General features: G+C 38.3%; 3 protein-coding genes across 3 annotated transcripts; all 3 read right to left on the reverse strand.

Annotated features, from left to right (window-relative positions):
- On the reverse strand, positions 1,028–10,252 carry LOC109713981 (nucleolar protein 14). Its single transcript, XM_020238325.1, has 15 exons — positions 9,929–10,252; positions 9,275–9,409; positions 9,012–9,144; positions 8,695–8,777; positions 6,110–6,169; positions 5,470–5,679; positions 5,043–5,171; positions 3,938–4,612; positions 3,619–3,811; positions 3,341–3,534; positions 2,669–2,773; positions 2,445–2,587; positions 2,079–2,357; positions 1,458–1,789; positions 1,028–1,353 (listed from the first exon to the last, which is right to left on the reverse strand). Exons 1-14 carry the CDS (start codon positions 10,169–10,171, stop codon positions 1,525–1,527), a joined length of 2,847 nt encoding a protein of 948 aa, XP_020093914.1. The 5' UTR covers positions 10,172–10,252; the 3' UTR covers positions 1,028–1,353; positions 1,458–1,524.
- Positions 10,999–17,543, reverse strand: LOC109713373 (elongation factor Tu, mitochondrial). Its single transcript, XM_020237434.1, has 12 exons — positions 17,158–17,543; positions 16,180–16,255; positions 15,917–16,009; positions 15,732–15,806; positions 14,888–14,992; positions 14,689–14,779; positions 14,367–14,572; positions 13,553–13,636; positions 13,104–13,169; positions 12,959–13,021; positions 12,159–12,399; positions 10,999–11,365 (listed from the first exon to the last, which is right to left on the reverse strand). Exons 1-12 carry the CDS (start codon positions 17,376–17,378, stop codon positions 11,295–11,297), a joined length of 1,392 nt encoding a protein of 463 aa, XP_020093023.1. The 5' UTR covers positions 17,379–17,543; the 3' UTR covers positions 10,999–11,294.
- On the reverse strand, positions 17,940–21,717 carry LOC109728032. The gene is made up of 6 exons (XM_020258347.1): positions 21,605–21,717; positions 20,158–20,443; positions 19,963–20,045; positions 19,342–19,587; positions 18,438–18,509; positions 17,940–18,300 (listed from the first exon to the last, which is right to left on the reverse strand). The coding sequence occupies exons 1-5, from the start codon at positions 21,715–21,717 to the stop codon at positions 18,491–18,493; spliced, it is 747 nt and encodes a 248-aa protein (XP_020113936.1). The 3' UTR covers positions 17,940–18,300; positions 18,438–18,490.

Raw genomic sequence — 22,903 nt, forward strand, 5'->3', positions numbered from 1 at the left:
CCAACAGCAGATATCTATGATATGATAATATTTCGCTTCGATTTCTTGGATTTGTCGCAATTATGGGTTAGAACATGAAAGAGTGTTATAGGTGGCCGAAAATTAAATTCCGAGCAGTACACTATATCATATCATTCGTACCCCAGTTGGAGAAATCAAGCGCGGCAACCGGGGGGTCGGTTCCCACGTGGCCGTCGCGGAGGCGCGGGGGAGAGTTCTGATGGCTGCTGCTTGCTACAATTTCTATCTTATAGTCCAAGACACTGACTGAACCCCATATAAGAGTGGAGGATTGAACGGGCATCTCGTAAGTCGCTAATACTCAATAACTAGCTAAAGCGTTGAATTCTGGACCTTTTTCAGTGCTGCTCCAAACTCTCTAACTATTGAAGATACGATGTTTTTGTTTTTTTTTTTTTTTTTTTTTTTTTTTTTTTTTTTAAGGAAAAAAATTTCAGGCATTTTAGTCCCCGGATTTCAGGCATTGGACATCACGCTTGATAAACGAGCACGTGGGATTGGAAGACGGCTGTGACGCGCGCGTGGGATAAAACAGAAGTGGATGCTGAGTCGAGTACACGAGGAAGGCCGTGGATTCTTCTCCCTCATCTGCGGTTCGCAGAGAAACAAAAAAGGAAAAGCTGGGACGGCTCGCTTGAAGAATAATGCTAAACTAAAATAAAATAAAATAAAATTTACTCCTTAAAAAGGTAGAGGTTTTACACTCTTAAATTTAAAAATTTACAAAAAATTTTAAAATTTTCAGAACAAATAAAGAAAATTAATAATACAAACTATAAAAAAGTTAAGATTTAAGTTTTACACCTATAACAAACTATAAGACGTACAGATAGCATTGCTGCTCTGCCTCGGAAGGCCGAAACCAGGCACAAATTGTAGCCATTTTGATCTTCTCAAAATTCACTTTATTGAATTTTCTAACTTATCCCGGGTTCTATTAAATTCCAAAATTTCGATCACTTCCCAACTAACTTTTGACTCAAATAAATTCTCAGATAATAATTCAAATTAAAAGAAGAAAATTAGAAGTAAGGGATCCGGTGCTTAAATTAACAACTATCTTGGGTGAACCACCACAAATGCAAGCATTACTTGCGAACTGTGCCAAGTCATGAAACCTTGTAAATGGAAGAGCAAATAGCTGAAACTAGCAAAAATAATCATACACATTTTATGCTCCTATCCCTCCAGCGGTCAAGCCGAGCCGCGAGAGTATTATATACTGCAAAACTCTTCGTTCTTGGACTGCATGTCGCACCTTTTTAGTCCCAGGCGCCGACAGCAACCGTATTTTCTTGCACTAGCTGTATAAATAACTGTATCTCCAAATTCCTGAAAAGTTGACACTAAGCATCAGTAAATTAAGGATGAAGGTGTTTAAATATGCACTTCAACAGAGAACAAATCAGCAGAAGAAAAGCAGGGATTCAACAGACCTTCAAGAGCTCGCGAGGCGAACCGCAAGTTAGACAACAAGACCGAAAGAAAACATGAACAGAAGCTTCACTTCCTCCTTTTCCTCCCTTTTCCTAACTGTCCGGATTTGAAAGCATGCTCCTGCTTTTGGAGGAAATCCATGGCCCTGCCGTATTGTTCCGCCCTTTCCTGTTCGCGTTCGATCCTGCTCCTCTCTTTCACTTCAGACAAGAAATAGTTGTCTTTCCGTAGTTCGCGTACTGCCCCTTTCTTTTCGCTCTTTAGACGCTTCTTCAACTTCTTCCTCTCCACCCTTTCTCGATCGGGATCGTAGTCTATACCCTTTACATAGCTGCAAAGTATTCACAAAATACAATTTTCACCTAAGAAAATTTCGAAGGCTACAATTATATAAAGGTTCACATGCAAGATATATGCCTCCCGCAGAATAATCTAAGACTGCCTTATACCCCTCAGAAGGGCAGCTATTTGCAAAAATACCCTTAGCCTGCAGAATCATCCAATTCATAGAGAAATTTGATTCTAATTGTTTCAAGCTTCCTTGGAGAGGGCATAATGATCGTTCAGATTTTGCACGAAGCTCTCTATATCGCACAATAGTTTTTAAGATAAGAACATACTTCTCTTCGAATTTTGGATTCAACAATTTGATAGGCACCGGCTTTTGCTTCCGCATTTGGAGTGGTCGCCTCAGCATGTGGAGTTCATCCACCTTTTCCCTTATCAAATCAATAACATCTCGCAAATTGTCTTTTAACAAGTCCGGTATGTTAGGGTTCTCTAGAATTTCAAGCAGCAAAGTGGAGATTGGAAGGAATATTTCTGGGAAGGAGCTCAAACCATCATATATACTAACAAATCCTTTTAGAGTCTCAACCACCGATGCTATAACACTAGCCCTGTCATGGAAATCACAGAAAGAAATGTAATATGAACATTGATAAGGTCCAAGATTTTTGAGAGCTTATGAAACCAGTAGGACTTACTTAAAATCATTAGAGAAAAAATAAGGAGAATCCCCTCGCATGTCCATCGCTCTGAGAAAATCAATATGATTTAACTCGGACACTCGATCATTTATAAGAAGCCAGGGTTTCTGTGTTTTATGCTCCAGAAGATGATTAATAAGCTGTAATAGAAAATTATTACATTGTATTCAGCATTCACTCCCAGAATAAAACAGAAAACGAGTATAACAAGCACGTAATACCTGAGAATGTACTCTTGATCCTCGTTTAAACTCCATGCAGGACACCAGGAGAGTTTGCAAAAAGGTAATAGCCTCAGGGCAGAACTTCCGAGATTGTTTAGTAACCTATAAAAGCAATTTAGGCATGCAAGTTAGCAACAGAAAATGCAGTGCCAAAAGAAGAATGAAACAAAAGGGTAAAAAGAATTTATGGTAGAGATAAAAGCGAGCAATAAAATATACTCAAACAAAATTTATCAATCAGTGGAAGAAAATAATCATGGACACATAATTGTACTGAAAACGTTTTCAGCGACCTATTTTAGAAAAGGTAAAACCATACAAACCTTCCCGATACTAATAGTAACTTTTGAAATGTTAGCTGAACTTCAAAAATTTTCCTTTTTCTATGTCACCTTCCGTTACCTATGATTTCAGAAAATTGCATCAAGTTCTATTAGAACTTCACAGTTTTCTGTTAAAATGGTTTAGTATATACCGTCAACTAATAGCATATTCCATGAGAAGGCAATGTACTTGAGTCAAAATTACGGTATTCGAGGTAGTAAAACCAAAGTTTTATAAGTTAGCATTACCTTTTTTGTTTTTTTTACAGGTTGCAGTTCAAGTACTTTCTATCAGTTTTACTTCTAAACAAATAAGCAAATAGTAATATGTATTCTTAAAACTTACCAAGAGCACCAACGAACATAAGAAAGAACCAACAACTATATCACGACCAGACTCTATTCGACATCGCATCAAATACTCGCACATGAGGACAAGCGTTGGAGTCATCACAACATGACGAAAGTCCGAGCAAGGGAATATTAGTGACCATAGCCTCAGCAGAAGCAGCGTCTTCAAACTTGGCCAGCTGCTTTTTCCTGCAGACAGAAGTGGCTGTTAAATAGACAGTTCATGCAGGCTTTCACTTTCTTCCCACCAATTCTAATTCTCATCATACAAACCTGGAATCTTAATGTCTTCACAAAGTCGATTTCGAATATGTATTAGCCGTTGCCGGGCACAGATAGCAGCAAAATATGGTGTCTCTGTACTCATCTCGATTAGTGGCTTCACAAGTGAATTAATTAACTTGAGATTCAATGGACTACGAGTGGCTAAAACTGCAAAATACTGCAGTAGAACACCATAAAATACCTGGAAATATAGAAAAAGTAATCGTCAGCTATTGGTATCTAGCAGCCAGTCCGAGTTCCTCATATGTACTTTAGAAAGCTAATAAAGGATTTCATGTAAAGATTAAGTACTGTAACGAAAACATACTTGCATTTTCTTTCTGTTTTCAGCAGCAAGCCTTATAGAATTGCAAGCACGGATTCGGTTTATAGCCTCAATAACTTCAGTTTCAGAACGATTATCCAACAATAAACATAGTTCTTCCAGGCTATTAGGAGCTTCAATGACAAATGGGAGTCCGACATCCTTAACCGGAGGCATTTTTCCAGCAACCTCTCCCCTTTGAGTATCTTGAGAACCTTTTCTCTGCATTTCTTCACGAATTTTCTTGCCAAGCTTAATTTCTCTCTCATTGACATCCTCTGCTTCTTCTTCTTTTTCTTCTTCCTCTGCATCTAAAGTAAGATCATCATCATCACTTTGCTCCCAGTCTCTCATTGAAATATCTCCCAAGTCATGACCACTAGAATCATCTTTGTCGCTTGCATCATCATCATCATCATCATCTTCATTGTTTGTTTCTGAATCATCGGAGGATGTGCCATCTTCTTCATCATCATCATTTACATCCTTATTTTCAAATATACCATCAACCCAACCCTTTTTATTTGCTGTTTCCTGATCAAAAGAAAAGGAATCACCAAGATCGTCACCAGAAATCGATCTCGACCTCTTTGATACCATTTTTTGGATATCTTCATCATCATCACTGACATCATCAGAGGAGTCGTCATGTGCAAGCATCCGCTTTTGGCGTTCCTCCTAAATAAACAAACAATGTACATTTAAAAAAACTTCGAACAGAAAAACTCATCTAGCATGTGATCACCATCACAGGCTAATAAAGACCCAAAAATAAAGGAGCTTTTACTTATGTTGCTGAAGAATCCTTCATGTAGGTGTATCCAACTTTGAAATCTGTATTCTAATATACAGTCCTTGAAACTGCAGTTTTGCTGGGGAAAGTATAAAATCCTATCTTTAAGTTGGAGAGCCATCAATCAATTAATGAGGGAATTTTTGTAAGCACATGGATACAAATGTAAAAATGGAGCTTCTGAAGTGCGGATTTAAAAATTCAGATTTTGCACCAGTATAGATATGCACCAGGATACATGGGTAATTTTGCAGGAGTATTATATTCTTATCTAAAAAAGATGTCTTAGAACTGAGAAAAGATTGTGAAGCAAACCTCCAATTTTTCAAGTCTTTCTCTCTCTTCTTGGGCTATTTCCTCTGGAGTCTTTCTCCTGTCAGATGGCCGAGCTCGTGAGTCCATAACCATCTCTTTGACCAGTTTGTCATAAGCATCGCGCTTCTCCTGGAGGTAAGAGAATAGCAAAGCAGCATAAAAGAACAAGCAGATGGAAAAAAGAGATCACAATAAATATTCCGTTTTAAAACACTAGCAACCAGAGATAAGTAGTCTGTGCATAATGAAATCATCTTTAGGCTACTACTAGTAAGGAATAGCGTTGTCCAGTCATAATCATATGTGACCAAAAAATCCTCAAAAACAAAGACAAATACATAAATTTGAGTCAAAATTAATGCTATGTAAATGCATACTTTATTTGCAGCTACAATTTTGCTACAATACCATTGCAGAATTTGCATACCTTATCAAGGGGTTCTTTGATTGTGGAACCAAATGACCCTTCTTTCTGAGTCTGTATTTTATCATTCTTGTTCAATAGAGCCTTTAAAGCATTCATCTTATTAGGTTGCATCAAAGATAAAAGTGCCTCTGATTGGGCCAACGATTCAAAGTCTTTATCTAATTTTTCCATAAGATGTTCATCTTCTTCCCTGTCCTTTGCCTTTTGGGCCTGCAGAAAGAAGGATAAATGAGATCTCAACATATTATGTGTTTGCTTTATCACAAGCATGCTTCTTTCTGTATACGGCAACTATGTGTTAAACTAACAAGCAAGACCAGCTATGTTCCAAGTAACTTTGCAAAGTTTCAAGCAGCCCAAGTGCACCCGAGTGCAAAACACCACTAACTTGATTTTATAGATGTATAGGAGAAGGCAATATTCAGAAAAGTCAGTGCAGTTGTGCTATAACTACTGCAAGATCGACACTTGCAGAACTCATTTTGACTATAAAAACCTGACAATCACATGAAAACTGAAAGGATCGCCTTGGTGCAGAAGGAACAAACTCAACTGTTAGGAACATATGCACTGCTTCATAGCAGAAAATAAAAGGTGATAACATACAAATAAGGAAGAAGATGGCTCAGAGATAGTATACCTTGTAATATTTGCTCTTCAAAATAATCTCCTGCATTACCTGTTTCTTGCTTTTGGGGGCCTGTTAATACAGTGACTACAATGTGAGGAACTAAAACTGCTATAAAATTGATGAAATTTTTATTACACACATAAACATAGCATACGTCAGTACAAGAACAGCTTATAAAGGAAATTACCCATAGCAAAAGATTCTGCAAGGCTCAGAACTTAATACAAAAGCACAAAAAAGAACACCTTGAGTAACCAATTAAGGAAACATCACTAGGATAGGCTGATGCAAGAAAGAAAATATTGCTAAGACAATTTGAAACACTAGAATGCCATTTATTTTCTCTCTGACAGGGAACCATAACCAATACTTCCATATTTCTCATTTTCTTTCTTCTGTAATCTCCTTATTCCTCGATACATGACTGTTCATGCAAAATCACATCTAAGAACTGGGAGGTTACAAGTAGAGGGGTTGACCAGATAGTCTAGCAGTTGAGAACAGATAAAAAAAAAGGGAACCTAAATATCAAACGAAACAGCAGATTATAGACAGGGTTTATTGGATTTTTTTTTCCCTAAATTGTTCAGTCTTGGGTTATAATCAATGAAGGCAGAGAACTACAGTTCATTCCATTTTATATGTCAAAAATCACAAACAAAAAAGAGCCTAACTTGCATTTATGCTGTATACAACACACATAAATGGAACCGGCAATACACTGGATTTGAACAGCAGCTGCTAAACAAGTCAATAAGTTACCACCGAGCCAGCAGGCAACTTGTGAGTAATTTTTAAAAACATTTTTTTTTCCTGTTACGTATATGCATGTATAAACCTAAATCAGAATACCAAACTATAGTTGCAACTTCTATTCTCTCTGAAACCCTATTGTCAGCAGTACTTACTCTCACCTATCGCTAAACTTATCAATTTCAGGAGATTCACACATCAAGGGATCTTCCAGCAATCACAATTTTGGCTTTGCTACTCTTTAGCTTGACTTTGGTGATACTGCTGCTACTCATCCAACTCCACTGCCAGGTTTTCATATGCCCATCGCTCTCTAGGTTGAACGAATGGCAAGGATATGCTGTGCTATCAACCAGCAACAACAGAAAGAATAGTGAATCAATTGAAGCAATCCAAACCGAAGCAAATTACTTAGCTTGGTTCTTGTTCAATACTTTCCCTTATATGATTAGATTTCAATTCAAAAATGTGGGTGATTTCATAGTTTTGTTCAATCATTTTTTTCCCTGAAAATCTCAAGACAAAACAAACCATGCACAATCCTACCCAAAAGCTTCATAGGCCACTAGGAGATTGAGGCCACTGATAAACAATAATTTCAACCCTGTCGCCCTAAAAGAACTCCATAGAGCTTCGAAGTCATAAAAGGTGCTGAATTGAGATCCTATTTAAAGGCTTCCGGAGGCCTAGAAGATTCAAATCACAAAAGAACCAGAGCAAAGAGCTCTCCCCGTTTCTCCACCCCTACAACTTGTCCTTAAAAATGCTAGTTATAGATTGCCCTTCTACTTGCTCATTGATAAGCCAAAACTGACCTAAAGTCAATGTATTCTCTATCAACTAGATCTATCATCATGTCTTCCAAGGGAGGGGAAACAAATCTTCTTAGCCTTACAGAAAGATACAAGGAAAGAATCTTAAGCGTACCGCTTATACCACTTGTGAGCCATCACAAGCTAGCAATGCATTACTACGTAATCTTCATCAAAGCTAGATCAAGGGTATTTGAGGAATTTTTGAAAGAATATATGACAAATGGAAAATAGAAAATGTCGTTAGTAAGTTTGATATATGCAACACGATTAGATTACTATGTAATTTGCTCCTCATGGCATAACAAGTACACTTAAGATTCTCTCAAGATCCAAGATAACTAATACAGTTCCGCTGGCATAACCTTGTTCTTAAACTTCTTAAATGTCATTTTTTTCTGCAGATCCAATCTTATCTTTAGGGTGAGAAAATTCAAAGTGCTTAACCATAGTAATGGTTTTCCATAGACCAATTAAACATTTAGTCTGAACAAAAGTATGAGGTTGTTGCCAAAAATTATAAGGGTAACCATCATCAATTCACTATTCAGTATTGGTTTTTCTTCACTTAGAGAGCCTATTTCAATTATCTCTAGCACCAAACAATCACAAATTCATTTAGATATCAATTTTTACTACTAAGTACCGCAAATTCTTTCTTTCTTCCTTTCTTTTTTTCTTTTGATCTTTCTTTCCTTTTTTTTAAAAAAACTTTTGTCCAAACTGAGACAATGGGGGTTACAATAGTGAAAACACATCTTCCACGAACCTTTAGAAGCTTACTATTGAAAGGCGTAGCAGGACTGATGTAATACCACGTTTGTTTTTTTTTTTTAAGTGATCAACACAGATGACTCTCGCATTCTAAAATGAGGCCTAAAAGTTGAGCTTATTTATCTGGACACCTTTATGGCATATTTAAGCAATGCCTACCAGCTTCAAAACAGCGCTAGAAAGGGTTAAGAAAGAACAAAAAATATCTTTTTAAGTATTATGCAAAATGTTAAGAACTTTAACAAGAAACCTCACCTTTTCCTCTTCATCCAATAAGGCAGTTTCTGGAGAGTGGGGCATATCAAGCATATTTAGATGTCGTGATGCATGTCGATGACCTATAAAGGAAAAAAAGAAAGAAAACTTCAGAACACACCCAAAATCCACTTGATGTAGTTAACAAGTAACAGGGAGAAAAAAATAATAATACTACATTCAAATAGGAAAAGCCACATGAAACTAAATACTCTTAATGAGACCCATTACTTTATCATTATCTGCTCCACCATGAAATCAATCAAGATTAGAAGTTGCTTTATGAGACTCAATATTTTCAATGCCTACAGACACACCTTTATCGTCATCGTCAAGAGGTATCTCTTCCTCAAAATCATCCCTTTCTGAAAGAGTTTGTGTTTGATGAACTTCAATGTCATCGTCCTCACCATCAGACAAATCATATTTTCTTGCTCTTTTCAACTTCAACTGTAAAATGATAAGAAACAAACAATGGAATATTAGGACAACACAGATACCACATTAAACAAATGCAATGCATGCTTCACAAAGTTAATTCAAGAAAACGAGAAGAAGGACAAATAGAAATAGGATTCACCAGCCGTTCACGCTGGAGACGTAAGACCGCCTTGTCGAATTCTTTGAGGGTATCATCCTGCTCACCAATTCGCTTATCGACAAACTTTGACGACTTAGCACTTTCCTCGTAATCCTTCAGTAGAGTCTTCTTCCTCTGCCGTCCAATTAAATCATACAACTAAGTACTTGCTAAAAAAAACTTTAGATGATGAGCAAGGCTGTTGATTAATCTCACTGCTCGCAAACAGCTCTTGCTCAGGTCTAACTCAAAAAAGGTCTGTTAAATTTCACGTCGAGCTTAGCTTAGCCCGCTCATGTTTGGCTCATCTAAGCTCAAAAGTACAAAAGAGAGTAGAAAAAAAAGATTATAATATATTGTTTGTAAGCAATAAATTGATATAAAGGAAGCAACTTTATTAATTGATTTAACAACTATAAATATGATCAAAGTTCGTACAAATAGACATATCGGATATCTTTTGTGAACTCTTCAATAAGCAATTCATAAACGGTGAAACTACACGAGATAGTAGCCGAGCTCTTGCTTACCTTTCTCAAGTTCGGCCCAGCTATGTGCCCGTAAATTAATGAGCTACTCATAGAAAACACACCCTAGTTCAGAAAGGGGGCGAGAGGGTCAGAGAGAGAGAGAGAGTAGAAAAGGAACGCTTACCTTTTCGATGGCGAGAGAACGGGAAAGGCCAATGCGGCGCTCCTCGCCCTTGCGCTTCTTACCGAGGATGTCGAACTTGCGGCGAGACCATATGGTCTCGAAGGGGTTCTCCTTCGCCGGGTTCGCCGATTTCATGGCGGCGGCGGCGGCGGTGCGCGAGAGGAGGCTTTTCGCTCTCTTCCTCTTATTCGTCTTCGTCTTATTCATCTTTGAGGAGTCGGGCTCGGCCCTCGTCTTCGCCATTGGAGGGCTCAGAGCAAGGTCGCTGCGGAGAGATGGAGCCTGGAAGGGGGCGAAGCGGAGGAGGAAGCGGACGACGAGCTTTTTCTATTATTAGGGTTTACGGCCCATTAAATTTACGTTTCGCGCCTGTTGTCGTTGACCATTGCTCTTACGGGTTGGATCCTCGCTGAATAACTGCGGCCCAATCCACGACACGTAATAAGGAAAAGGCCTAATAAGCCCAATAACATTAAAAAGGATCATCAACGCCCTGACTTTAACGGGCTCGAGCTCTCTCTCTCTTTTTTAATTTTTATTGCTGCCGTTCGGCACCAGGCCACAAAAGATTTGAATTCACTTACAGGTGAATTGATTTTTGCAGTGGATTTTTTCATTTCTTTTATTTATTTATAACTGCTTTCTTTACTGATTCCAATTATATGAGATTCAATTGACTTACTTTTTTATGTTTCTTTTATTCCTACATCTTATTTATAACAAACTCCAACTGCAACAAATTTGACATCAAATCATTAATATTTGATTGCACCCGCGTACATGCACGCCATTTAAAAACAACAAGAATAACAGTTACACACACAAAACAAAAAAATTTATTCGTGCCAAACAACATAAAAGAAGTTCGCGATAAACCATCAAAAGCGTAGCAAAATGAAAGAGTGATCGACCAAAAATGCTTTTAAAACCTCAAAGAACACCAAAGCAAATGCCGAAGGCTATGCTAGCTCATTTTGCTATCACAAATCACAGGGCGTCAGGAGGAGGGGCGGGCAGGAAGAGATCGACAGATATGGATTTCAAACAGATAGCTCCTTCGAAACTACCAGTATCCGAGAACAAGAGCTCTATATTATTCATCACAAATCAAGGAAAAGTGTCAGCATAAGTAACATTCTGTTAAACTATTTGTGGCTAATAAAAGGATTTGCCGATGAACGCGTCAACAAAATTGTGTTCTTCCACTTTTCAGCACGTCATAATCATTGTGGAAAAAATGTGCATAAGCTCTCTACATTCTGCTTGATTCCACCAGGGAATTGCAAATAAGTCCTTCATAAAACATCAATCTCACAAAGGAAATCATCAGAAAACTTGTCGGAGTAAAGAAGTTGAGAGAGAAGCATCAACTGATCACTTTGGAGACGACGCCGGCCCCAACTGTCCTCCCTCCTTCCCTCAATGCAAATCTTTGTCCTGCAAAAATCAGATTCACAGAACATAAAAAGATTCAGTCTGTTTCCTGAACTATAATGTACTGTTTAACAGTTTAAGAATTGGCAGATTTCTAGTCCTGGCTGAAGTCCTGGCTGAACTAGCAGGCTGGCTAAAAAGAGAGAACAATGTTTTGATAACCCCTCGGAGAATGGTCTTTTTCCTCCAAGAAAGTGGAGAAAATTAGAATGCATATCCAAGAATAATGCTCAATATGTAAATTGACAGCAAGGATCATCAACAATCGCAAACTATACAGTTTGGAAACAAAAATAGGAGTCTCAGGGGGGAAAAACAAGTAGAAAATGAGAGCATTGGAATGGGTTCTCCGCTATGTATAGCATAAAATAACTGCAACTCATTCTTCTTCTCTGAAAATTTTATGATGAATAGATAATACGAAAAGTATAAATAGCATTTGCAATTCAAGATTTAAATTGGCCAGAGATGATTGAGGCCATATAAAAGCAATAAAACTTCAATTTTTCATATATGTAAATTGTTTAGATGTTAAATTTGAACAAAATAAAGAGGGGCAAAGACTGTTCTTATCGACCATTTTCCTATGAAGCAACAATTCAAATATTATATACTTCTTACACTAACTGAACTAGCCAATATGCTTTTTTCAAATAAGTGCAACCATCATTAAACCACATCTGATTATTCTAGTTATAGCGTAATTTGTTCACAAATGCACCATACAGCTTGAATACTGATAGCCCCAAACTTTTATTTTCAAAAGAATAAATATTCAAAAAAAAAATTGCATTACCTGCTTCAAGCGGAACAGCTGATATTAATTCAAAAACTGCAGTCACATTGTCGCCAGGCATCACCATCTTCACATTTTCAGGCAATTCAACCTTCCCAGTAACATCCGCTGTCCTCATGTAGAACTGGGGGCTGTAATTAGAGAAGAAGGCAGTGTGGCGACCACCTTCATCCTTCGTAAGCACATAAATCTCAGCTTCAAATCTCTTGTATGTCTTCACACTACCAGGTTTGCATACCACCTATTACTCCGTTAAAAGAAAACAAAAAATGAGAAAAAAAAAGAAGCAGTGCATAGCAAGAATAATTAGTCAGAGAGACTAGATTATTAGGTTGCATTGTGTTTCAATTTTTTTCCCATTAAATTTATTGACAAATTGGACGGAAAATACAAAGCGATCATACGATGACAAGTCCTAAACATTTTACTTAAATGACTATTACGTGGATATTTCCATCCAAATAAATGGAGGAATTGTAATAACTGAAAGGTTTGTGACCAAACTTAAGCTGAACTTAAAGGTTAAGGACCCATCTTGCAATTTACCCTAGCATCTCTAAGATAAGAATTTTAAGGGAGCTACCAGTAAAACATGGCTTAAATATTCTGAATGCAATCAAATGAAAAGAATTTCGATAAAATAACTGTTAATGTGTGCCACTGGCTTACAAAGAGGTGGTATTTTCCCATCCTATGCTAACTCATCTGGTCAAAACTGAAAGACCAATAGAGCCCAATGCTATAAACAAAATAGAAGTAATATTTACATATTTAAACTAAATAAATGCAATCAAACAAACCTGTCCGCGTTGGACATCTCCACGCTTTAGACCACGAAGAAGAAGCCCCACATTATCACCAGCCTGCATGTTGCAAATGAGTAAAAAAGTCTTTTTGTATCTCCACAAGTGGATGAGCAAGATGTCCTAGTGTACCAGCCTATACCTGTCCATGATCCAAGATCTTTTTGAACATCTCAACACCAGTCACTGTTGTCTTTATAGGGCCACCCTGTCAGCAAAGGAAAATTTATGTCAGGACAAAGAAAGCAGTAGGGCTGCCTTCCCCAATAGAATTTTATACTTGATCCCGTTAGTTCAAAAAAGTTTCATATCATGTTCTTCCGTATGTTTTTTAATATGATCAAAATCATATTATTTCTATTTTATATTATCACCATTGAAACCAGAATACACTCGTAAAACCCATTAGGGAAGCCCACAAGTAAATGCTTCTTTTGATTGTAAGAAAATGAATCAAAGAAGGAAGTCAAACTTCTTTGTTAGCCTTATCTGCAGGTCAACAAGTTTATTTTGCTATATACACATATGATATCACACAAAAAAGAATCACTGAGACATGATGTTCGAAGAAACCTAAGATTTGCAACTCACTTGCATCAACCCCAAAACTTCGACATCCTCTCCAGTTTTGATCATTCCTTGTTCAACACGACCGGTTACAACAGTTCCACGTCCCTGTAGATTTTATAGAATAATAATTTCACTAGAGCAACTAAAAAACAATACACCAATCCAGCATAAATTTAACAAAAATAATCTAAATCAGCGAGAAGAAAGAGATACTAATAGTATTTGCTGCTTTGCCATCATAAAATATCTATATATGTCATTCCCAGATGATAAGAGATTAGGATTTTCTATCACACAAAATAGCAGCATGAGTCAGCTTAGAAAACATTGAAGGCCAACTCTTCTAACATTGAATGACCAAACAAATTGGTGATTGTTAAGCAAACCGAGTGACCCCTAAAGGTAATCACTAAAACAAGCACATATTATGCACAAACCCAAATAATGTCACAACATGCACTAAGGAGCTGCTTGGACCTGCTTAAGCAAGCAGCCCTTAAGCATGTTCATACGAACAGCACTGCCTTGCCTACTAACATTTCACTGCTCACTTGAAAAGCACAACACCTGCTACCGTGTCCAGGGGAGAGGCAAAAATGCTTCAACAACGACACTGCTGAACAGCATGTATTGGCTCGCCTCGCACTAAAACGAGCCGACGAGTAGGAAAAACAGGCTCAGAGTTTACAAATAGAAACATGCATTATATGTAGAGATCCATTCATTTATACATTATGAAAAAAATCAGATCTTCAATAAACAAAGGAGCAAAGGCTTTACGAAACTAAGTAGTTTACTAACTGATTAAACAAAAAGATAGTCCAATAATAGTCACCTGAATTGAGAAAACATCTTCAATTGGCATGAGGAAAGGTTTATCAAGCTGCCTTACTGGATCTGGAATGTATTCGTCGACAGCATCCATCAATTTCAATATAGCCTTTTTTCCAATCTCTTCATTAGTTCCTTGTAGAGCAGACAATGCTGAACCACGAATGATTGGAATTTCATCACCAGGAAACTTGTAAAAAGTTAGTAGCTCTGCACCACAGAGAAAAGGAAAAAGAAAAGAAAGTCAGTCAGACATTATGAAAATAAACCAAGATAATAAATCATGCAGTAAAAAATTTATAAGAGAAGCTCTCTTGATAGCATACCACGTAGCTCCATCTCTACAAGTTCTAACAATTCAGGGTCATCAACAGCATCAACCTTATTTAGAAAACACACAAGTGATGGCACGCCAACCTAAATATCAAAACCAAGAAATGAGAATCAGATTCTAACTTTCAAGACATAGCCAATTTATTGAATACACATAAAGACTAAATAAAAAAGTTCTAATTAATTATGCACCTGGCGAGCAAGCAGGATGTGTTCCTTTGTTTGTGGCATCGGTCCATCAGGTGCGGATACTACGAGGATACCACCATCCATTTGTGCAGCTCCCGTAATCATGTTCTAAATTTCACCAAGAATAATGACAAACAATGACATTCCACAAGCAGAAGAAATTATTCATCATTATATAATACATTCGAATCCAATATAATATATAAATCAAGCAGAGGAAGAAGATGGTAAAAACAAGCATAATCCTTAAAATCCAAGTGAATATATTAAAAAAATCACAACAACTTATTTAGGACATGAAATGAAGTCACAATCAATTACTTTCTAGAAAAATTAGGCTCACGCTTCATTTTTACAAGCAAGAGCCCTTGTTCAAGTTTGATCATGTATAAGGAACAAACTTGCCCACAAACATCATTACAACTTTCCATTAATCTGTGAACAAGCTGATAAATTTCAAAAATGCAAAGAACTTATGAGTCCTAGATTTTTCATTTAGCAGTCAGTTTTTTTTTTTCCTTTTAAAAGTTATCGTATAGTGAACAAGCATATTATATATAAAGTCTACAGAGATAATATTTTTCAAGTGAACCCAGAATGCACAAATTACTTATAACTCAGGTGAGATGATTTTGCATGCAAACATCAGTAACTGGATAATGGTGGACAAATTATAGACTTTTAGTTACTACAATAATAATAATCAGTCTTGAAGATCTCATCTTCAAGATGCTCTCCTCAATAGCCTGCCATTTATATCAGAAATGTACAAGAATAGCTTACTATTTTACACTATAAATGTTTAGAATAGCTTATGGAAATCAATAAAAAAATTTTGATAACTTACTTTCACATAATCAGCATGTCCAGGGCAGTCTACATGAGCATAATGTCGCTTAGCAGTCTCATACTCCACGTGGGCCTACAGAATGGGATGGAAGTTTCCATAGGAATCCCACATAGGAATACTAACTTTGAACAGCAAAAGTTAACAAATGTAAAAGAAATAATTTTTATATAAGATAACCCAACTGTTGCAATCGTAATTCCTCTAGCTTTCTCCTCTGGGGCCTTGTCGATCTCATCAAAAGCAACAGCCTTGGCCTTTCCCTCTTCAGCTAGAACCTGACAGAGAAAAAGGAACTTTTAAAGGCCAATCCAACTACTTGACAACCTCAATATTTTGAATGACTGTGTTCCAGAAGTTGTTAGAGAGCATTTGAAGACTATAGATGAGAGAATGCTATCATAGTGGGAGTCAAAGAAGAAACTAGCGAATTCTTCAGCAATATTACCTTTGTAATTGCTGCCGTCAGGGTAGTTTTTCCATGATCAACATGGCCGATGGTACCAACATTTACATGAGGCTTCCTACGACAACAAGAAAGAGCCATGTTAAGTCTACATAACTTTGCCCCACAATGTCTTCCTAATACAAGACACAGTTTTGCCCAATGAACAAGTGAATAACATTTAACCATGCATTAACATATCGCCCAAAGTCATCAATCAAACAGAAGTCCTGTGGGTTAAATTCGACCAATCCTAAGACACTCTTCTGAGGCCAAAACTTAAGCTCCAGTTACAGTGTCTGAACTCTGAAATTTTCTTCAACTTTGAAAACTAGTGAAGCACTGCCACAATCACGTTTGTTGCTGCAACCACCATCAACGAAGGCGTAGTATATATCTAAACAGTAGAGACATCCACAATAAAAGAAGGCATGTTGAATTCATCGACTATCTCATGGCAAACAACAATTTTAAATCAAGCTTTGTTCAATTCTACTTGTTCTAAAGAGGACATGCAATAAAACAAATTCTCGATGGAAATCAATTCGACTACATCTGAATTTGATTCCAATCAGACTGTTAATCTCGCAAACAAATAAAATTAAAAAAAAAAAACATCAATTCATGCTCAGTTTCTAAGCTTCCTTGGAAGTACTCAGCAAACTTAGTTATTGTAATAATGACAAACACAAAAACTTGATATTTTGGTAACAACCGCCAAAAAAAACACAGGTGACGATCCATCAAATTTAAAACCAAGCCAAATTTTGCTACTAGAAACAGGAATAACGAACTAATACAACTTACAGGGCTTGAAGGACAAAGAAAAAAAAAACGAAACTCCCTTTTTATGTTACTCATTAGATTGGCTTCTAACGTATCGCAAAGCAAATGAACAAGCTTCCAAATGCAGATCACATTGCTAAACAGCGATCAAACATATACGGATCCCCTGAAACAAGAGTGGCATTTTGGACTCACGTGCGAGTGAAGGTGGCCATCGATCTCCTCCACCAGAACCCCAACTCGAATCCCCTCCCTCCATTCGAGCCCACCAATCCCTGCGGCTCCTGAAGCGAAGACGCGCTCGAGATCGCCCCGCGACAAGCAGCGTAAGAGAGGAGAGACGAAGAGGAGGAAGAGGAAGAAAAGGGGAGGAGGCGCCTCGAATTGGGGTTTCTGAGGGCGACGGAAGCGGCCATAGCGAGGAGGACGAAGGAGAGGGTGTGGGCGAGAGGTTAGGGTTTCGAGGGGTTTCGAGGGGCTTCGATACGCTCGCTAGAAATGGAGGGGGTTCGACGCGAGGGTTTTTACGGGGGTTTTTGGCGGAGGCGCAGGAAACAGAAGAAGAGGCTACTGAGAAGCTGGGGACTTTCAGTTCGCGTTATACGCTGCGTGCGCGGGTCCGATTGGGTGGGTCACGAGTTAGGGCTCCGCTTTGCTAACTGCTAGTCGGTTCATCGGGTTCGGATCTCTGGAATCCGGTTTTAACGGATCGGGTACGATAAATGTAAGCCTCTGATCTTAAAAACAACTTATTTTATAATTACGTCATGTCATATTGTTATATATATATATATATATATATATTATCTAAATCTAATTTTCAGTTCACTCCAAACTAAACCTCCGTTTTGCATTAATTTGTCCTCTCAAATTAATAAATTATCACCTCATTTGCAAAACCACCAAGTGGAGGAGCTTCCTCAAACCTAAGGAAATAACTACAAAAAATATTTATATCAACAAGTTGCACGATTATCTCCAATAATATGTTGAGTAGCACTACCGAAAGCACAAAGATCGGAATACTTTTACACAGTAAAACAGACTATTTCATTGAGCTCAATTCCAATGGCAAGCCACATGCACATAAGAGAGTTCGCATTAATAAGGTGTTTTCATTCCACAAAAGTAGTTTTCCTACAGCAGAATCGTAGGAGAGCTGCTTTCCTCGAACATAATCCATTCTTTTGCTGCCAAACATTCTGTTTAATCAGTAGCTTTCACACCATTTGGATTCACAGAACAGCAGGTTTCCGAACATAACTTTTCCAGTGTTGTGGGATGTTTAAAATCGATGTTTCCACCATTGTTGATAATCCTCTCAATGGTTATTGTGTACTGAAACAGAAGAAAGAAAAAAAGAAAAAAAAAAACATTAGTGTCAGTAAAGCAACATAACATTGAAGAAATACAGGAGATATGAGATCTATTGTGGAAATTTGGAAAAGATATAGGAAAGCAAATAGAACCCAAACCAGTTGGTGAGACACTGATGCAGTTGATATGTGTTACTGCTACAGAAAAAAATCTAGCCATCAGCAGCTGTCCTGATAACATCAAAAACACCAGGATGTAAATGTTTCCAGAAGTACATTCAGAATGGTCCAATAAATTATCCAAAATTCAGATGGAGCAAGAAATTAAACAGTGTCAACTAAAGCTTCGTGATTCATCCTTGAGGTAAACTCGGCAACATATCATTTTTCTTGGCCTGCATTTACTGATCAATATTAGAAGCACCAGCACCAAATTGCCATATTTCTATTTTATAGCTCCTTGCAATGATTAAAATTTTATAAAAACCCCACTACTAAATGAGGGACAAACAATTCCAGCAGCATTTCAGATTATGAATATCCAATGATGGTGATTCGAGGAACAGCACAATAATATACACTGGTTTAGCTACATTGAGGACTTCAGAACCATTTTAAGTTTTCATAAACGGTTTCCAAATAGAAATTTAGATTAAATATTCATATTATCGACCATTGACCTGCTTCACTCTACACTGTTAGACTGGATCAGTTTATGTAAAACATCGAAGATTTCATTATTGGTTCTAGATAAATTTAGTCATTCAATCAAGAAAACATCATTATGTAGCATTCATATGAAGACCTCATCTACAAGCTTCATAAAGTAGAATTCATAGGATCAGCAACAGAAGTTCCATGCTGGAACTTCTTTTCTTTTTCGAAATTCTTTTTTTTCGGAAAAAGATAAGTGACCATTTCCAAGACAATACACTGAGTCGTCTACAAAAAAAATAAACATTTGACCATGCGGAAATAGTTCCATGGTGAATGAGTGAAATGACAAAATGCATCGGAAGTTATATATACATATATAGGTAAAATGAAAAGAGAATGCACTAACCCTGAAGATTCACCCGGCCCAGATGCTGGACCGAATGTTCTCTCAGGTGACTGTACATTTTGTCTAGTATGATGGCTTGACAGAGTCGTAGCTTCTAAGCCGCCAGTCTCCTCGACATCTTGACAGGGATACGTTCTCTTGAGCTTGGACTCCAGAAGAGTAAGGGACGCATCTAATCTCACAATTCTACTGAACAAGGTCACACCAATATCAATCAACCACAAGGAAATTTGAGGGGGGAAAAATCTGAAGCAAAAAATAATGTGTCTAATAATTGTTTAAACAATAAATTTCCAATAAGAAGGTCTATCTTAAATTCAACTAAACTAAAGCCGAGCAATTTTTTTAAAAGAAAAAAAAAAACAATAGAAACACCTACACTGACTCCACACCTACAGTTTTAGGTTCAAAAAATCATGATTTTTTTTTGTACGATCATCTGGTGTTCAATTGCGATTCTGGTCATGGATCCGAAACTCTCTCTCTCTTATAGATCGTAGTGGTCGAAAACTATTAGAGGCCCAATTTATCATAGCAACTGTATATATTCCTTTCCTTTTCCGGACAATTGATACTTTTCAACGCCCTTCTATTGAATGAAGGAGAGAGGTTGTACTAGACCTGTGGAGGTGAGCGAGCTTGTGCTGGCAGAGGGAAGCGAAGGAGTTGAGGAATCGGGCGGTGTTGCCGACGAAGATGTTCACCTGTTGCACAAAGCAAAGCAATTGCGTCTTAGACGAAGATGCCCACATATATCTAGAAGAAAGAACGCGAGAGAGAGAGAGAGAGAGAGAGAGAGAGAGAGAGAGAACGGACGAGATAGAGGGTCCTCTGATCGGAGACGGAGAGGGCCTCGGCCTCCTCCTCGTCGGCCGCCACCTCCGCAGCGGAAGAAGATGACGGTGGGGATCGGAACAAGGGAGGAGGGGCGGGGAACGAGGAGGATGAAGAAGAAGGCGAAGGAGAGAGAAAGCTAGGGTTTTGAGGCCCCGTCGGGTATCGCCGGGGAAGCATCAATCCAGCAGCTGCTGCATGCTGCGGAGCGCAGGATCTAATGAAGGAGCGGCAACTTGAGTCAAAGTGTGCTCTCTCCGAATACGGGCTACTCCATTTCAGAGGCCCAACAAAGGCCCATTAGGCTGATGTTTGTGGATATCCAATACCACCCCTCCCCATCATACAAAATCATGATTTGGTTTTAAGCTGCACAACAATGTGCAACTAGAAAAGTCCATGGGCCGAGGTAAACTCTGACTTGGCTAATAAAAAGTTCAACTTATCCCCTAATTCAAACATTATAAAAGCAAATTATCGCACTGTGCTTGTATGGCTTGAGCATTGCCAGTTGAATGCAACGGAATAAGGTTAATAGACGAAAGATCTCCCATGAAAGATTCTTCTGCCGTAAGGACCTGAGGTTATTTTTAACTGCTCCGAGATAATTCACTTTGTAACCCAAATGCAAACACTACATTGTGCGAGACACCGCAAGCATCAAAAAATAAAATAGATTAAGATTTAAGATAAAGGGGGAGGTACAGTAAGTAACAATTTACGGATCACCTACAGCTACTTCTTGTATGTTTTGAATTCTCAGGTATTTAGTACATGAATAAGGTTCGCCTCAAACCTTCACTACCCTATATAGTTTGTTAAACAGCTAGAGCTAGTGTTTCGCTTCCGGTTCTGCGATCAGCAGCTGCATGCATCTGCTTCTTACTTTCAGAATGATGCCAATCGTTGTCCTTTGGTATTTTTTGGTATTTTTCAACTCTCTGCCTAGAGCCAAAGGTCGGATACATCAGCTACTGTGCTCATTAAGTAAAAAAATTCTGAGGAAAAAATAAAGGCTCCGATGTCAAGTCAGCAAAAACACCAAATACGTAACTACAGTTAGTTTTAGTGCCCTGAGCACTAGATCTGAAAGTTGCATACAGATAATTAACGGCCTTCTTTCGTTCCTTCAATTTTCCCTCAAACACCTCTCCTTCTCAGACAGCTTACTCTTCGTCCCGCCAATCAATAGCATCCCAGGCCACAAAGATCAGCTCCTTCTCTCTCCCTCTGGCCTCCCTAGCTATATATATATTGAAAGCCCAACCACCGTACATGTTTCATCATGACTACAGTTGGAGATCATCAAACTAATTAAAACTGAAAGGATGGAGAGCTAGGGCGGCGGGGAAGAAGGGGGTTCTAGCTGGTGGCGGTGGACGGGAGCAAGGAGAGCATGTACTGCCTGGATTAATGGGCGCTGGACAACCTCTTCGTGCCCGCCTCCGCCGACCCCGCCTTCAAGATCACCGTCGTCCACGTCAAGCCCCTCCCCGTCTCCGTCCTCCGCCTCTCCAGCCCCGGTACGTACGTATCAGTCATCATCATCACCTTTTCTCATGCAGCATGCATGCATGCATGCTCTAGCTAGTTACCATGCATATATGCGCGCATGCTGACAAGTTCTCGGCAATAAATTTCTTTGCCTCGGTTATTTGCATTGGTACGTACTGTCAGGGATGGCGGATATGATCTCGGCCGTACGTCGACAAGGATCTGAAGAAGATCGCTACTTCTGTCGTCGAGAGAGCCAAAGAGCTAGCTTTGCACCAAGAAATCTGTGAGTCTGTCTACCTCTATAATTTGATCACTTACCTATTCGTATAGTACAAGCCTATATATCCATATATGCATGAATCACGAAGCTACAGAATCTTGGACTGATAACTAAATTAATTTCTGTCGCTGGACAATATTGTTGCAGGTGGGTGGGGTTGAAGTGGTGATCACCGAGGGAGACGCGAGAACGGTGCTGCATGTGCGATGCTGTCGACAAGTATCACGCCCACATGCTAATCATGGGAATTGCCATGGCTGTGGCATCTTCAAAAGGTGTAAACTACAAACAACTTCTTTATATGTATTGAGCTTTTTTGCTTTCCAACAAACAGATTTGATTAGATTAGTGGAGACTCATTAACATCAAATACTGCTAACTTTTTGATATTCATTTTTCTTTTGCAGGACTATTTTGGGCAGTGTGAGCGACTTTTGCGTGCACAATGCTCACTGCAACGTGTTAATCGTGAAGAAACCAAAGACGAAGCCCGAGCATTGATCGAGCTCCTCAAGATGCATTTGATTTAGGAAGCTTAATGTCTTTTTTGTGTGTGTGAGAGAAATAGATAGTATGCTACATGCTTCGTTTATTTCATTTAAAAATAAACTTAGCTAGAAATGTGAATCAACTAGAATTCGAACTTGGGTCTAGGGCACCAACCATCAAGCCCTTTGCCACTTGCTCTAGAGACGGTCAGTAGGAAGCTTAATGTCACGTGCTTCATTTTGCAGAGCAGTGTCTTTCGGTGTTTAATCAACTTTTGTGTTAATCACGTACGTGTAGCTCAAATATATATATATATATATATATATATATATAGTGTGCATGATACCTCAAAATATTTTGCCGATTGATCATTACATATATATATATTTATGTTTAATTTGTTCATCGACTATGCAATGCAGTGGTCAAAAGTAATCTTTTGAGATGAGAAGCTAGCAATAT

This window comes from Ananas comosus, linkage group 1 (genome assembly GCF_001540865.1).
Source record: "Ananas comosus cultivar F153 linkage group 1, ASM154086v1, whole genome shotgun sequence".
In the NCBI taxonomy this organism is placed as follows: domain Eukaryota; kingdom Viridiplantae; phylum Streptophyta; class Magnoliopsida; order Poales; family Bromeliaceae; genus Ananas; species Ananas comosus.